At 40.1% G+C, this 17,453-nt stretch overlaps 1 protein-coding gene across 4 annotated transcripts in view; it reads right to left on the bottom strand.

Moving 5' to 3' along the window:
* The window catches only part of LOC134328791 (NACHT, LRR and PYD domains-containing protein 14-like), a 42,991-nt gene that overhangs the window by 10,160 nt on the left and 15,378 nt on the right, over nucleotides 1-17,453 (bottom strand). For 3 of the 4 annotated variants that reach the window (XR_010014756.1, XR_010014755.1, XM_063010019.1), the window contains exon 2: nucleotides 5,796-6,000. Coding sequence is in view for 1 of the 4 variants with exons in the window: in XM_063010019.1 (XP_062866089.1) it covers nucleotides 5,796-5,857 (62 nt within the window). In the remaining 3 variants the exon portion in view is untranslated. Of the gene's footprint in view, nucleotides 1-5,795; nucleotides 6,001-17,453 lie in introns of those variants that run through there. The other variant, XR_010014754.1, reaches the window with a different exon arrangement.

The following is a 17,453-nucleotide window of genomic DNA, read 5'->3' as shown; positions in this document are numbered from 1 at the left end:
TACACTCCATAATTACTCACTATATTTTACTTTGTAATTGTTACACTCTCACTGCTGTATTTTGCACATCATAGCTGAACTAATAATTATCAGGAAGCTCTATGTAGAAACTGCCGTCACTAACATTCAGGGTTAGAGGTACAAATACTTCTGCTCCTGCTTTCAGGTGAAATTCTACATTCTGTATAAAACTAGTGCATGAGTCTAAACATGTAATTTACACGTCATGTTCATGTAAACTGAGCTCTGTTTATTCCACGTCTGAATGAAAAAAAAACTTTCCATGCAGTCCCATTGAAGTGGAGAGACGCTCAGCTTCTACGGGCAAATGCATTGACGCTAAGGGAATGTATGATAAGTTTGAGTCAGTCGATTTGTGATAAGTAGCTGATTCTGAACGAACTCGTCTTCGAGATGGATGTGTTCTAACGCATTTGTAGTCAATGAAATGTTAACACAACTGTACATAAAGTGGGGCCAAAAAGTATTTAGTCAGCCACTGATTGTGCAAGTTCTCCTACTTAGAAAGATGAGAGAGGTCTGTAATTTTCATCATAGGTACGCTTCAACTATGAGAGACAAAATGAGAAAAAAAATCCAGGAAATCACATTGTAGCATTTTTTAAGAATTTATTTGTAAATTATGGTGGAAAATAAGTATTTGGTCAATAACAAAAGTTCAACTCAATACTTTGTAACATAACCTTTGTTGGCAATGACAGAGGTCAAACGTTTCCTGTAAGTCTTCACCAGGTTTGCACACACTGTAGCTGGTATTTTGGCCCATTCCTCCATGCAGATCTCCTCTAGAGCAGTGATGTTTTGGGGCTGTCGCTGGGCAACACGGACTTTCAACTCCCTCCACAAATTTTCTATGGGGTTGAGGTCTGGAGACTGGATAGGCCACTCCAGGACCTTGAAATGCTTTTTACGGAGCCACTCCTTCATTGCCTGAGCGGTGTGTTTGGGATCACTGTCATGCTGGAAGACCCAGCCACGTTCCATCTTCAATGCTCTCACTGATGGAAGGAGGTTTTGGCTTAAAATCTCACGATACATGGCCCCGTTCCCTTAACACGGATCAGTCGTCCTGTCCCCTTTGCAGAAAAACAGCCCCAAAGCATGATGTTTCCACCCCCATGCTTCACAGTAGGTATGGTGTTCTTGGGATGCAACTCAGCATTCTTCTTCCTCCAAACACGACGAGTTGAGTTTTTACCAAAAAGTTCCATTTTGGTTTCATCTGACCACATGATATTCTCCCAATCCTCTTCTGGATCATCCATATGCTCTCTGGCAAACTTCAGATGGGCCTGGACATGTACTGGCTTAAGCAGGGGGACACGCCTGGCACTGCAGGATTTGAGTCCCTCTCGGCGTAGTGTGTTACTGATGGTCCCAGCTCTCTGCAGGTCATTCATCAGGTCCCTCCGTGTAGTTCTGGGATTTTTGCTCACCGTTCTCATGATCATTTTGACCCCACGGAATGAGATCTTGCGTGGGGCCCCAGATCGAGGGAGATTATCAATGGTCTTGTATGTCTTCCATTTTCTTACAGTTGCTCCCACAGTTGATTTATTCACACCAACCTGCCTGCCTATTGTAGATTCACTCTTCCCAGCCTGGTGCAGGTCTACAATTTTCTTCCTGGTGTCCTTCGACAGCTCTTTGGTCTTGGCCATGGTTGAGTTTTGAGTCTGACTGTTTGAGGCTGTGGACAGGTGTCTTTTATACAGATAATGAGGTCAAACAGGTGCCATTAATACAGGTAACGAGTGGAGGACAGAAGAGCTTCTTAAAGAAGAAGTTACAGGTCTGTGAGAGCCAGAAATCTTGCTTGTTTGTGGGTGACCAAATACTTATTTTCCACCATAATTTACAAGTAAATTCTTTAAAAATCCTACAATGTGATTTCCTGGATTTTTTGTTCTCATTTTGTCTCTCATAGTTGAAGTGTACCTGTGATGAAAATTACAGACCAATCTCATCTTTCTAAGTAGGAGAACTTGCACAATCAGTGGCTGACTAAATACTTTTTTGCCCCACTGTATTCGACCATTTAATTTTTGACATTTTAGGGGAAGCTGAGCTTTCCTTGCAGTCTTAGAGAAATCGCCACTGATGCTAACATCCTCAGACCTCAGCAAAAGTAAACTAGTGTACTTTACCGCTGAATCACCCGAGTGCCCTGTTCATGCTAACATGAGTGTCTTTATTTAAAAAGATTGTTTATTATTATTACATTTCTCTCTTTATTACTGAACATCATTATTTAGTCCTGATGTATTTGGAGCTCTGTGGTTGATAATTTTCACCATTTCAAATTACATTTTCTACTCAGTATAATCAGCAGATTGCAAGTTAGTAGGTGGTGCAGAAACTGTTAGCATTATATTTACTTAACTAAATTAATGTTAATTTCAGACACATTTTGAGATCCGACTGCAGCACTGTAGTTCTGCACCTTCTCAGTTTCGTACTTTTAACTATTAGTGTTTGTGTGATTAACTTATTAATCAAACATTTATATAATTACACATCAGTCAGATCAATTCACTTTATGCTATCATCCTCAGATCTCAGCAAAAGTGATCTAGTGTACTTTACTGCTGAAACTCCTGAGTCTTTGTCATATTTAGTCCTGATGTTTTTGGTGCTCAGTGGTTGATGATTCCACCTTTTAACATCAGATTTAATACTCAGTAAAATTAGCAAACTGCACGTTAGTAGGTGGTACAAAAATAGTTAGCATTAAAATTTTAATTACTAAATTGAATGTTACTTTTAGACACATTTTAAGATCTGACACTTTTTGTATGGTGAGAACGACATTACCCAGAGTTCTGTGGGTGCGTAATAAGGAAGTGTAAGGAGAGTTCGGAAGCATAATAAACAGAGCTGGATTACAACACTGGTCTCCGAGTGAATTAAATATAAGCTATTTATACACCTCCTTCGCTGTACCTAGACCGAGAAGATAGAAGCTAACCCACGTCCCTGCCGACACGTGGGCAGCATGCCGTATGCATCTTTGTTTTGCATTTAAGTCTCTTTAGCACATGGAATCATGTGCTGCTTTCTGATACTTCTAGCCTCTAATGACATGACTGGTGACTGGTCAGTGCTGGATTTGTCGGCTCGGAAGCAACTTGCCGTTTGCTCAGCAATCGAAACGGCTCTCAATCGCTATGTGTGAACTACTCAACAACTGAGTGCTTGCGCTTGGTGACCAAAGCGAGATTTTTAGCATGTCAGATATCTGAATATCAGTTGCCCAACAGGCAGTGAGTGCTTACAGCATCATTGGCTAACAGCCAAGAACGCAATATACAGTGTGAGTGAAAAAGCAAAGGAGAAGTTATAAACAGGTGGGACAGGGGCGTAATATAGTTTATATCGAAATGCATCAGCACACAAGTTTTACATTATTTCTGACCTTATCATCTCTACAAAGCATAACACCAACGCTGCATTCTAAACAATATTTATTAACCTCCAACTCACTATAGAACAATCCATGCTGCTCACGTAGCCAAATTCACTCAGATTCAATCATTTTTTTGTTCTTGATTTTATGCTTGATATTACCGCACAAACTTTGATCGCTCGCTAGTTGTTGACATGCATTTTTGGACGTGGTATCGCTAAACCTTTCATCACCGTTTGTTTTTAGGAGACCAGAAAAGCTCACTTACAAAATCTAATAAACAAATGTAGGCTCGGGGTGTCAAATTTTTGCACAATAATGTATAAGTTTATCACAAACCAGCAGTGGTGTATAAAGTACCGGAAGGTCATACTTGAGTAAAAGTACAAGTATCTTACCAGAAATTTACTTTGATAGAAGTAAAAGTCACCTTTTAGAATATTACTTGAGTAAAAGTCTAGAAGTATGATGTTTAATGTAAGTATCAAAAGTAATTTGATATTAAATGTACTTAAATATTAAAAGTAGAAGTAAAAGTAAATGCTGTTAGTATAAATGGAAGCGGTCATTTTAAATATAAAGATTGTTCTTTTAAGCCTGTAAACCACCTTAACAATTAACCTGTTTTCTTCCTTTCATCTGAACATGATTTGTGCCAATTCATGATCATAATCAACTGTTGACATCACCTGTTTGAAATCATGACATTATTTAGTTGTTTTTTTAACTTATTACTAGCCCTAAATGTTCCTGTTCCAAAGTTTTTAGAATGTGAGTCAATGTAAATGTAAGAAACACTGCATCTATTTTATTTGCATTTTCTATACTGTCCCATTTTTTTAATTGGGTAGTATATTTCAATAACAAAAAAATAATTTTGGCATAATTAATTTAAAGCAAAACTCAAGAGAGTTTAACAAAACGTGTGGCACTTTTATCCCTTTAATGATCTGTTCAACCATTATTTTAAATCAAAATATTTGAGTAAAATAAGCTGTATTTAAATAATAAGTTTAAACTTAAACTTTTTCACCTGTGAGAAATTCATGTTCATGCCTGGGTGTGGTTAGTGAAATTGAACCCAAGTGACAATTAAATTTGGTTAACTCAGGGGTGGACAAACCTTTTCACTGAAGGGCCACACTGGGTTTTAAAATTTTACAGAAGGGCCGGGCGATAGACTTTAACAAAGCCCTAGTGTTTGGAGTGTGCAAACAAGTGGAATCAACTGAAATGCAAGGTATTAAAGAAAAAAAGGTGAAACAAAATCAGGCTTTAAATTAGGGCTGTGCGATATGACTAAAAAACTCATATCTCGATATGCTTTTGAGAAGTGGCGATATACCATATGATATAACGTAAACTAAAAGTACAATGGCAGGCCACTGCCCGTATTTTACCTTATATTGTTTATGTTCTCTTAAAAACACAAAATACTGTAGTTCAGATACAGTCTGACAGAATTACAGTGTTTATTTTTTGTGATGCATTTGCATTTTGACATTAAACAAACCAGCAGAATCTCACAATCACATTTATGCTGTCGGTTTTACTTCAAATAAATGAGCATAAAAAAAATCACAATATTTGATAAAGCTTTGCTATCAAAATAAAAGCGCTCAGTAAACAGCAGAACCCAGATCAATCACACAGCAGCAGAAAATCATAACCTCTGTGTACCTGATCCGTGTGTTAATCCATCAGGGATACAATCCACTTTTTTCTTCTTGGCAACCATCTTGAATGTTTACAGTATATATAAGATTCATACTCAATTGTTTTTATCCACTAATGAAAACCGTCTTAGATTGTTTATTCTCTCGGCTTTCGTGGTAAAAAGCTGATTCATTCACTAAGCTGTCACTTATCCAACAACCAATGAACATAGAGATTGAAATTCCATCCAGTATCTGAATTTTGGAAGCTCTGATTGGTTTATAGAACTGTTTATCAAGGCATGACCTGGAATCTCTTTAATAAATGAACTGTTTCAAGTTGTATGAGCACGACACCATAATGAAATGAAAGTGTGAACAAAACGAATGAATCTTTACCGTAGATAAGATCTCAGCTCACTGATTCAATTCCAATGAATAATCCATTTGAAAAGAGTTATCTCTGACTTGTTGGCTCAGTGATTCAGTTTGCAAGCGGAGAATTTTGTAAATTCTTAACGGACCAGATCAAACACCCTAACGGGCTGTATGTGGCCCACAGGCCGTAGTTAATTTTTCACACAAGGTCAGGCAGGGCTAAACAGCATTTGTTCTTCAATAAATAAAACTGTTATTTAAACACTGCAAAGTGATGTGAGTCAGAACAAAATCACACTGGTGGTCAGTAAAGTATTTTTAATTTAAATACTCACACAGCTCCTTTTGTTGATTGAATCACTGGCCGCAGTCTTCGAACCCCTTCATCTGACGACATGTATTTCTTCAGGTTAAACTCTTCCAGCTCCTTATCTGAGTTACATAAAGCAACCACCACCGCTGCCCACTGAACAGGAGAAAAATCAACTCCATGTAGACGATTATCACCAGGCTTTTTTAGGGATGTTTGGACTTCAAGCACTAAAAAAGATCATTCAGGTCATTTAGTCAGTGGACTGACTAACTTCATTTAATATTAATATAAAAATGATATACAACTCAGCCGAACACATATCTGGGTGTTCAAGTTTTTCACAAATATGTAATAACCAGCACAGTAAAAAAAAAGGTAGTGGTTGGTTGGGGCTTTGACTCAGTTAATAAACAGATCACAAGTTCATCTCCATGTGCACTGTTTAAACAGAACATTTTCCCAAAAACATTTTGCAACAAACATAAAGGAGAAGATTGTCACTGGGGCTTAGGACAAGACAGAAGGGGCGGACACACACGCAGAGATGCAGACAAACTAAGAATTTATTAGTAACAAAAGCTAATCACAAGAGCTAGTAACATAGCTAGTAACAAGAGCTAAACACAAGAGCTAGTAACATAACTAGTAACGAGAGCTAGTAACATAGCTAGTAATGAGGGCTAAACACAAGAGCTAAACACAAGAGCTAGTAACGTAGCTAGTAACGAGAGCTAAACACAAGAGCTAGTAACATAGCTAGTAACGAGGGCTAAACACAAGAGCTAAACACAAGAGCTAGTAGCGTAGCTAGTAACGAGAGCTAAACATAAGAGCTAGCATAACATGGCTAGTAACAAAGAACTAGCAACATGGCTAGTAACTAAAGCTAGGAACATGGCTAGTAACTAAAGCTAGGAACATGGCTAGTAACAATAGCTAGGAACATGACTAGGAACAATAGCTAGGAACATGACTAAGAACAATAGCTAGGAACATGACTAGGAACAATAGCTAGGAACATGACTAGGAACAATAGCCGGAAACATGACTTGGAAACATGATTTAACCTGAAGAGAGACCAGAGACCTCAGCCATACAGAGCCAAACCTAGCTAAAATAGTTCAATAGTTCCCAGTGTCTGTCTCCTGCTAACCTCTTAAATAGAGGGCAGCTGATTATTTGAACCAATCAGGAACAGGGGTGTGGCAGGAGACAGCGTGTGCTCCCGGAGAGGGGGGCGTGGCACACAAGCTCCAGAGCACACAGAGGCTTCAAGTGTTACAGGAGCGGGGAACAGGGGGAACAGGAGCGCCATCGGAGTGCGCCAACTCGGGAACAGGAGCGCCATCGGAGTGCGCCAACTCGGGAACAGGAGCGCCATCGGGGAGCGCCAACGAGGAAACAGAAGCGCCATCTGGGAGCACCAACATGGAAACAGAAACGTCGTCAGGGGACGCCAACATGGAAACAGAAACGTCGTCAGGGGGCGCCAACGTGAGGACTGGAATCCCATCTAGAAGTGCAGACGTGGACCCTGGCGAAGAGGCATCGGGAGTCAGCTGCATGGAGCCTGGCGAAGAGGCTTCGGGAGTCAGCTGCGTGGAGTCTGGCGAAGAGGCTTCGGGAGTCAGCTGTGTGGAGCCTGGCAAAGAGGCTTCGGGAGTCAGCTGCGTGGAGCCTGGCAAAGAGGCTTCGGGAGTCAGCTGCAAGGACCCTTGAGAAGAGGCGTCCGGAGTCAGCTGCGAGGACCCTTGAGAAGAGGCGTCCGGAGTCAGCTGCGAGGACCCTAGATAAACTCCTTGAATCAGCTGTGAGGACCCTGGAGAGGCGTCCAAAGTCAGCTGTGAAAACACTGGAGAAACATCATTAACCAGCTGCGAAAACACTGGAGAGGCGTCCGAAGTCAGCTGTGAAAACACTGGAGAAGCATCGGAAATCAGCTGCTTGGACCCTGAAGAAGCATCCTGAACGAGCTGCTTGAACCCTGAAGGGACGCCTTGAATCAGCTGCTTGAACCCTGGAGGGACGCCTTGAATCAGCTGCTTGAACCCTGGAGGGACGTTTTGAATCAGCTGCTTGGAACCTGAAGAGGTTTCTTGACTCAGCTGCTTGGAACCTGGAGAAGCTTCTTGAATCTGCTGCTTGGAACCTGGAGAAGCTTCTTGAATCAGCTGTTTGGAACCTGAAGAGATTTCTTGACTCAGCTGCTTGGAACCTGGAGAGGCTTCTTGAATCAGCTGCTTTAACCCTGGAGGAGTGTCATGAATCAGCTGCTTGGAACCTGGAGCCGGCAGCAGCAGAGCTGAAGGAGAATTGTCTGTAGTAGACTGTGGCTTGAACTCTGCAGGCTGGAACATAAAGCTTGGAACTTTGACAGGAAACAGAACTGGAGAGGACTTGGAACTGTTCGACTCTGTCTGGGTGGTAGGAGGGCCCGAACGTTCAAACAGACCATTTTTGAAACCCTGACCTGCTGACTGACACCTAGAACCGACAGAGACAGATGAACACGGAACAGGACTAGACAAACTAAAACGCATGGAACCTGACTTAGAGACATAACGGACTTGGACAGACGGACAAGACATGACAGGCTGGCTGACTAAACAAGCATGATCAGACAACCTAGGACTTACTGAACCTGACTTGGACCCAGGACAGATCTGGGCAGACGGACTAGAAACAGGCAAGATCGACGGACTAACAGAATTAACTGGACTACACAAAGTCTCAGACTGACTAGGAGTCATTAAAACAGACGGAACCGGCAGATGACTCACCCGAACTTGAGTACCTGAAACTGGAGCCGGTGAACAAACAGAAAGACCCCTGGAGCCCTTGGGGTCACTACAAGAAGCATCACAAAACAAATGATCCTGACTGGATCCTAATGTGGATGTGGGATGATCACGAGCATAAGTAGCGGGCACTGGCACCCGGACCACATCAGCAGTGGGCCCCGGGGGAAATTCCACCTCCCCAGTGGGCACTGGATGCCGGGTATAAGCTGCAGTGGGCGCTTTGCTGCGTGTAGCGTCTCCAATGGGTATGGGAGGTTGAGTGAACTTCCCTATCCCAAACACATAAGGTTTTTTTTCCTGGAAATTTGGCTCTCATGAGGCCCTCAAAGACTTCAACCGAGTTCAGCTCAGCACCCTTATCAGACCAGAGCTGCCTTGCCCATTCTTGAGCAGCACCCTTCAGCTTTGGCATCATGAACAACACCTTCTGTGTCTCAGTAGGCTGAGGGTCAAGAAGGTCTTGCAGGTAGAGCTGGCTCTGAAGAAGGAAGCCCTCGAACCAAGGGTCACTTCCATCATAGGGTGCTGGCCTACTAAGCGGGAATGTTTGAGGGAACCTCATGGAGCCAAATTCAGGGAAGCCTGGAACATAAACCATCTCGCTGTGTCCTTAAAAGGGGGAACTATGAGCCGCTCAGGTGGCGCAGCGGTAAAAACACGCGCTGCAACCAGAGCTGGATTTCGAAAGTGCGTCGTTTCGAATCCAGCTCTGCTATCAGCCGGTCGAAGGCTGGGCGGCTATATGAACAACGATTGGCCTGTTGTTCAGGTGGGGGGGGGGGTGGGATTGGAGACCGGAGGGGGTGGGTCTCTCTCTGTCAGAATGCGATTACGACCTCTGCTGGCTGATTAAGAGGCACCTACATAAGAGATGAGGAAAGAGTGCCCTTAGGGTGTGTCTCTCCGCATGCAACGCTAGGTGGCGCCAAACTCATCAGTGTGGGTGGCAAAGATGCATCCGGCTGCTGCCAGTGTTTCGGAGGGGATGTTGGTTAGCTTCGATCTCCTGTCAGGGCAGAGTTCGGCATAGACAGAGAGGAAGCACGATGCAGACTGAACAATTGGATGCGCTAAAGGGGGAGAAAAATGGGAAAAATATTAAAAAAAAAAAAAAAAGAATAAAAAAAAAAAAGGGTGAACTATTATGTCACAGGGGCTTAGGACAAGACAGAAGTGGCGGACACACACGCAGAGATGCAGACAAACTAAGAATTTATTAGTAACAAAAGCTAATCACAAGAGCTAGTAACGAGGGCTAAACACAAGAGCTAGTAACGTAGCTAGTAACGAGAGCTAAACACAAGAGCTAGTAACATAGCTAGTAACGAGGGCTAAACACAAGAGCTAAACACAAGAGCTAGTAGCGTAGCTAGTAACGAGAGCTAAAAATAATAGCTAGCATAACATGGCTAGTAACAAAGAACTAGCAACATGGCTAGTAACTAAAGCTAGGAACATGGCTAGTAACTAAAGCTAGGAACATGGCTAGGAACTAAAGCTAGGAACATGGCTAGGAAATTGTTAGAATTTTTGGAACATAACATCATTATTAAACATCATTATTAAACATAAATTCAATATGGGAAGTTTTACGGCATTTTCCAAGTTTTACGACATTTATGCCGCATGGCCCTTTGTTCAAAATGGCGTCTGCCATGATCTCTTGGCGGAGTTCCTCCAGACCCCCACCTAGGGGGCCTGGGCCTTTTTAGCACGTTTCATTGGCTCCACCAGTAGTGGAGGAGGAGGAGCCTAGTTTAGTTTAAAAGGCCACGAGCCCAGAAGCACGCTCTCTTTTCTTGGCTGGTGATTTTCTAGATGAGAGAGGAACGCCGATCTGCTTAGCTCTGACATATTTTCACAGATCATTCCTTACACTTAATAAAGTGTTTTTGAAGAGTACTTTCTGGATTCTCTGACTGCTTCTTCAGGGCCTCTCGAGAAAAAGATTAGTCGTAACAAACTAAAGCTAGGAACATGGCTAGGAACAATAGCTAGGAACATGACTAGGAACAATAGCTAGGAACATGACTAGGAACAATAGCTAGAAAACATGACTTGGAAACATGACTTGGAAACATGACTTGGAAACATGACTTGGAAACATGACTTGGAAACATGACTTGGAAACATGACTTAACCTGAAGAGAGAAGAGAGAAGAGAGAAGAGAGACGAGAGACGAGAGACGAGAGACCTCAGCCATACAGAGCCAAACCTAGCCAAAATAGTTCAACAGTTCCCAGTGTCTGTCTCCTGCTAACCTCTTAAATAGAGGGCAGCTGAGACCAATTAGTTCAAATGCACCAATCAGGAACAGGGGTGTGGCAGGAGACAGTGTGCTCCCGGAGAGGGGGGCGTGGAACACAAGCTCCAGAGCACAAAGATTAACGATTCTTTAATTTAAATTTTTTTTAAATGAAAGACTAAAAAAAAAGTCATTATCTACATATAAAGGCTTGTGTTTTTAAATATTTATTTGTATGTTCCAACCATTGTAAAGTGTTCTTTAGCTTGGAAAAGGCGCTATATTAAAAAACAGCCAATGATGTCCTGGTATCTGTTTCACAGCTACTTCAGCCTCATTTTAATAGAAATCCTCCCAGTAGTGTGAACAGTGCAGACAATTTTTTTATCCAGTTAGTTCACCTCTGCAGTAATGCAGTGACCAAAAAGCCAAACACAAAAGATTGTAGGAAAACAGAACGGAACTAAAGAACAAAATGGAAAGTACATGTTGAAGCAGCTGGAGAAGAGTTAAACAGATGTATAAGTGCTGTTTTTAACTCTGATATCTAGATAAACAGTAATTATATGTTGTTATTCTCTGTTCTATTTTTTTGGAATGTTTTGTTACAACTAGGGATGCATCAATCCAATTTTTTCCCAACCGAGTACGAGTACAAGTACATGTATTTTTGTACTCGCCGATACCGATACCTATTTAGAATGATGCAATCTGGAGCATTATGGAATAGTGTAGTTTTTAGTGTAAAATAGTGCAGTGGAACAGTTGCTTGGGTTGCCATCACTTGTAAAGAGAAAAAAGAAAACAAAAACACCGCCCAGACATCATTGAGAAAGCTTCTGACAAGCTAACGTAAACGTTCATTAATAAACACACGTAATTTATGTTGTGCACATCATACATGCGATGCGATTCTGCTGATTGAAATATTTACTTTAAAAAGATAATACAGTCCGATCCCATCTGAGTCGATTCTATTGTACATTCGTGGTTCACCTCGGTAAATCGTAAACGACTCTGAGTCGGCTCCCGCTCTGTGGTAATTGTGCACTAGGCACAAGGTATCGGATGTTTAGTATCGGAGCCTCGTTTGCGAGTACGAGTACGAGTTAATGAGCGCGGTATCGGGCCGATACCCGATACTAGTATCGATACTCATGCATCTCTAGTTACAACCTGATGTAAAAATATCAGTTTTCCATAAAACCATTTTTTAAATATTCATTGTTATGTTCCAACTATGATAAATGTCCTTGCGTTTGGGAAAATCACTATATAAATGAAACATACTGTTTTTATTATTTCCAAGAAAAACCAGAAGAAACAAACCAGTGATGTCATGGTATCTGTTTCACAGCTACTTCAGCTTTATTTGAATAGAAATCCTCCCAGTAATAGTGCACTTTTTATCCTGATACAGAGATTTGTGACCAAACAAGCCAAACAGAACTTTTTTTGGAATGTGTTATTGCAGGCCTGAAATGCAGGAATGGATGTTTGTTACTAAATGATGTTGAGCAGATAAAACATAAAATATCTCAGGTTCATCCTGTCTGACATCAAATTAAATTCAAAGTAAATGTCAGACTCTGTAAATCTCCATGCTGTCCCAACTTTTTCTGATTTGGGGCTGTATATACAGTGGGGGAAATAAGTATTTGATACACTGCCGAAGTTTTCCCACCTACAAAGAATGGAGAGGCCTGCAATTTTTATCGTAGGTACACTTCAACTGTGAGAAACAGAATGAAAAAAAAATCCAGATAATCACATTGTATGATTTTTAAATAATTAATTAGCATTTTATTGCATGAAATAAGTATTTGATCACCTACCAACCAGCAAGAATTCTGGCTCTCACAGACCTGTTAGTTTTTCTTTAAGAAGCCCTCCTGTTCGGGCCGCTCAGGTGGCGCAGCGGTAAAGTATGCTAGCGCACCAGAGTTGGGTTTCTAGATACATCGTATCGAAACTCAGCTCTACCTTTCCGACTGGGTTGGGCGGCAGTATGAACAACATTTGGCTGTTGTTCAGGGGCTTAGAGGTAGAGTTGGATCATAGGTCCTCATAACTGGTACAACTGCGGCCCCTGCTGGTTGACTGACGGCGCCTGCACAGGGCTGAGGAATAACATTGAGGGGGGTGTGACCCTCTGTGCGCAGTATCTCTCGGTGTATGAACTCAGCTTGTGCAGGTGAAAAATGCAAGTCTGTACTGATTGCGTGCCGGAGGGGGCGCAAGTCAGTTGAGTGTCATCCTCAGTCGGCGGCAAAAGGGTCGAATCAGTATAGAGGACACAATCAGGGTAATTGGACACGATTAGAATGGGGATAAAAGTTGGGGGGGGAAAGTGGGAAAAAATAGACAATTAAAAAAAAAAAAAAAAAAAAAAAAGAAGCCCTCCTATTCTGCACTCATTACCTGTATTTATTGCACCTGTTTAAACTCGTTACCTGTATAAAAGATGCCTGTCCACACACTCAATCAATCACACTCCAACCTCTTCACCATAGCCAAGACCACAGAGCTGTCTAAGGACACCAGGGACAAAATTGTAGACCTGCACAAGGCTGGGATGGGCTACAGGACAATAGGCAAGCAGCTTGGTGAGAAGGCAACAATTGTTGGCACAATTATTAGAAAATGGAAGAAAGACAAGATGATTGTCATCGTGGGGTAAGGATGATCCTGAGAAAGGTCAGGGATCAGCCCAGAACCACATGGGAGGACCTGGTCAATGACCTGAAGAGAGCTGGGACCACAGTCTCAAAGATTACCGTTAGTAACACACTACGCCGCCATGGATTAAAATCCTGCAGGGCACGCAAGGTCCCCCTGCTCATGCCAGCACATGTCCAGGCCCGTTTGAAGTTTGCCAATGACCATCTGGATGATCCAGAAGAGGCATGGGAGAAGATCATGTGGTCAGATGAGACCAAAATAGAGCTTTTTGGTATCAACTCCACTCACCATGTTGAAGGATATGTACAACCCCAAGAACACCATCCCAACCGTGAAGCATGGGGGTGAAAACATCATAATTTGGGGGTGCTTTTCTGCAAAGGGGACAGGACGACTGCACCGTATTGAAGGGAGGATGGATGGGGTCATGTATCGCAAGATTTTGGCCAACAACCTCCTTCCCTCAGTAAGAGCATTGAGGATGGGTCGTGGCTGGGTCTTCCAGCATGACAATGACCTGAAACACACAGCCAGGGCAACTAAGGAGTGGCTCCGTAAGGTCCTGGAGTGGCCTAGTGGCCAGTCTCCAGACCTGAACCCCATAGAAAATCTTTGGAGGAAGCTGAAACTCAATGTTGCCCAGTGACAGCCCCGAAATCTGAAAGATCTGGAGAAGATCTGTATGGAGGAGTGGGCCAAAATCCCTGCTGCAGTGTGTGAAAACTTGGTCAAGAACTACAGGAAACGTCTGACCTCTGTAAAGGTTTCTGTACCAAATATTCAGTTCTGTTTTTCCATTCATCAAATCAAATACTTATTTCATGCAAGAAAATGCAAATTAAGTATTTAAAAATCATACAATGTGATTTTCTGGAATTTTTCTTTAGATTCTGTCTCTCACAGTTGAAGTGTTCCTACGATAAAAATTACAGGCCTCTCCATTCTTTGTAGGTGGGAAAACTTGCAAAATCGGCAGTGTATCAAATACTTATTTTCCCCACTGTATATTCCATATTGTTAACATATATTAATAATCATGTTTCTAGGTTTCTTTTGTTTGCTTCTGATTCTGTTTTCTCTAACCTGTTGTCTTTGTTTTGAATGTTTTGTTACAATCTAACGTAAAAGTAAAATGAGCTGAACTGAGAGCTCATGTATCAGGTTCACGAACATTAACTTCCAAAATAAAACAAATTTTCTGAATTCACCTTTCTCCATCTGTTAACTAAAATAAGAAAAAAAACAGTAAAACATTTTCTTGTAAAAAAAAAACACAAAAATTTGGTTGAATTAAACTGTAACAATGTGATTAGGCAGAATGTTATGGATCCTTTTCCTTTAAAAACTCATAAAATGTGTAACCACCACCAGCCCTACCCCACAAACCTTCACATGCATTTATGGTGCATTCACATGAGAAGCATTTTGGAGCAAAAATAAAGGGGAACCGTCAAGATTAATGATTTTTAAAAGGGGAAATGTTTTGTAATGCCAGAGCTTTTTAAAAACTATTTTTTCCATAAAACCATTTGTTAAATATTCATTGGTATGTTCCAACTATGATAAATGTCCTTGCATTTGGGAAAATCACTATATAAATTAAACATTAAACATGTTTTTATTATTTCCAAGAAAAACCAGAAGAAACAAGCTTCAGCTTTTTTTTAATAGAAATCCTCCCAGTAATCCCTGGTGAAAAAAAAGTATACTTAAGTATACTAATCTTCAATATGCTAAAGTGCACTAAAGTGTATTATTGTCAAACTAATGATCAATACACTTAAAGAGTGCTAAAATGGAACAACTATTTTTGTACTTAATATACTTTAGTTGTACAAAAATAATACAAAAACTCAACTTTAATTGTATTAAGTGTACTAAACTGTACTAAATTGAGACAATTTTAAGTATATTTAATTCAACTTAAGTATGCTACTGCATGTGTATTTAATTCTGTTTCACATACACTTAAAATGAAGTTGAAGCACATTTAATCAGTATTTCAAGTGCACTTAGAGTACATTAAAAATAGAGTTTAAATATATTTATTTTAGAGCAAAAACATTCTAACACTTCTTTGTAGTTCAGAAAAAGCTGAATTGTATCTGAAACAATCTAATAATTTTTTTTTGTATCTGAAACAAAAAAAAAAAAAGCTGAAACAGGTATCGTTATTTCTTTATATCTTGAGGTGGTGTTCGAACTTCTGGCAGACGCGGGATTCGAACCCCTAACTTTCACATGACAGTTCTTAAGTGTTAGTGTGTTATACCGCTGCGCCACCGGAGCGCTATAAACTAAGTTGTAATACTACCTTATGGATTTAACGCTTTATTGTTCTGGTCACTTTAAAATACACTTGGAATGTAAATTTTAACTCGTTCATTCAAGTACACAATACATTTTTATGTAGTGAATTCTTTGCAAGTATAATCACAGCATCATGTGAAATCCATTAATTACATGCAAAGTAAAAACACATAACATAGTATTAAAAAGTACCTGAATATGTTCTTTGATATGATTAATTTATTTTCCATACTAAAATTAAAGAATAATGAAATATTTTTAAAATAACAAAAATACTATTAACGTTTTACCAAGTAACTTGATGTTAAAAAGTACAAATTGTTTAACATTTTTTGCAGAAATATACCAAACATATATTATGAAAACAAGTATTTGAGTTGTATATTAAATTTAATGAAAGTTAATTTTAACTACAAGTATACTTCATGGTAATTGGCCAGCGATAGCTCAGTGGTTAAGGTACTGGACTAGTAACCAGAAGGTTGCCGGTTCAAGCCCCGCCACCACCAAGTTGCCACTGTTGGGTCCTTGAGCAAGGCCCTTAACCCTCAATTGCTCATCATGTTCCACTCATTGTGTAAGTCGCTTTGGATTAAAGCATCTGCTAAATGCTAAAAATGTAATGTATTTATTAATAGTATAATTATATAAGGTTGGTATTACTACATATGTCATTACAGTGCTCATAAATAAATAAACTGATAAATTTGTATTTGAAGAGAAGTATATTAAATTAAATTAAACTTAAATGTAACTAAAAGTATACTTCATGGTAATGTATTTATTAAAAGTGTACTTTTTGTATATATGATATAGTATGATAAAAGTTTACTTCTCAAAGTATGACATTAATATATTTTTAACATGTTTGAAATAAGTACAGACATTTGCCAGTTTATTTATTGTATACTTAGACAAATCTTAGTATATTTTAAGTACATTTAAGTACACTTTTTTTTCACTAGGGATAGTGCACTAGACCGGCCTGCTTTTTATTCTGTTAGTTCACCTCTGACGATACAGAGATTTGTGACCAAACAAGCCAAACAGAACTTTTTTTGAAATGTGTTGTTGCAGGCCTGAAATGCAGGAATGGATGTTTATTAATAAATGAAGTAATAAATGAAGGTTCATCCTGTCTGACATCAAATTAAATTCAAAGTAAATGTAAGACTCTGTAAATCTCCATGCTGTCCCAACTTTTTCTGATTTGGGGTTGTGTATATATTCCATATTGTTAACATACACAGTGGTGCTTGAAAGTTTGTGAACCCTTTAGAATTTTCTATATTTCTGCATAAATATGACCTAAAACATAATCAGATTTTCACACAAGTCCTAAAAGTAGATAAAGAGAACCCAGTTAAACAAATGAGACAAAAATATTGTACTTGGTCATTTATTTATTGAGGAAAATGATCCAATATTACATATTTGTGAGTGGCAAAAGTATGTGAACCTCTAGGATTCGCAGTTAATTTGAAGGTGAAATTAGAGTCAGGTGTTTTCAATCAATGGGATGATAATCAGGTGTGAATGGGCACCCTGTTTTATTTAAAGGACAGGGATCTATCAAAGTCTGCTCTTCACAACATGTTTGTGGAAGTGTATCATGGCACGAACAAAGGAGATTTCTGAGGA

The sequence above is a fragment of the Trichomycterus rosablanca genome, chromosome 15, assembly GCF_030014385.1.
Source record: "Trichomycterus rosablanca isolate fTriRos1 chromosome 15, fTriRos1.hap1, whole genome shotgun sequence".
NCBI classification, from domain to species: Eukaryota; Metazoa; Chordata; class Actinopteri; order Siluriformes; family Trichomycteridae; genus Trichomycterus; species Trichomycterus rosablanca.
Note: the sequence above shows the minus strand (reverse complement) of the source record. Positions and strands in the feature narration are given on the sequence as shown.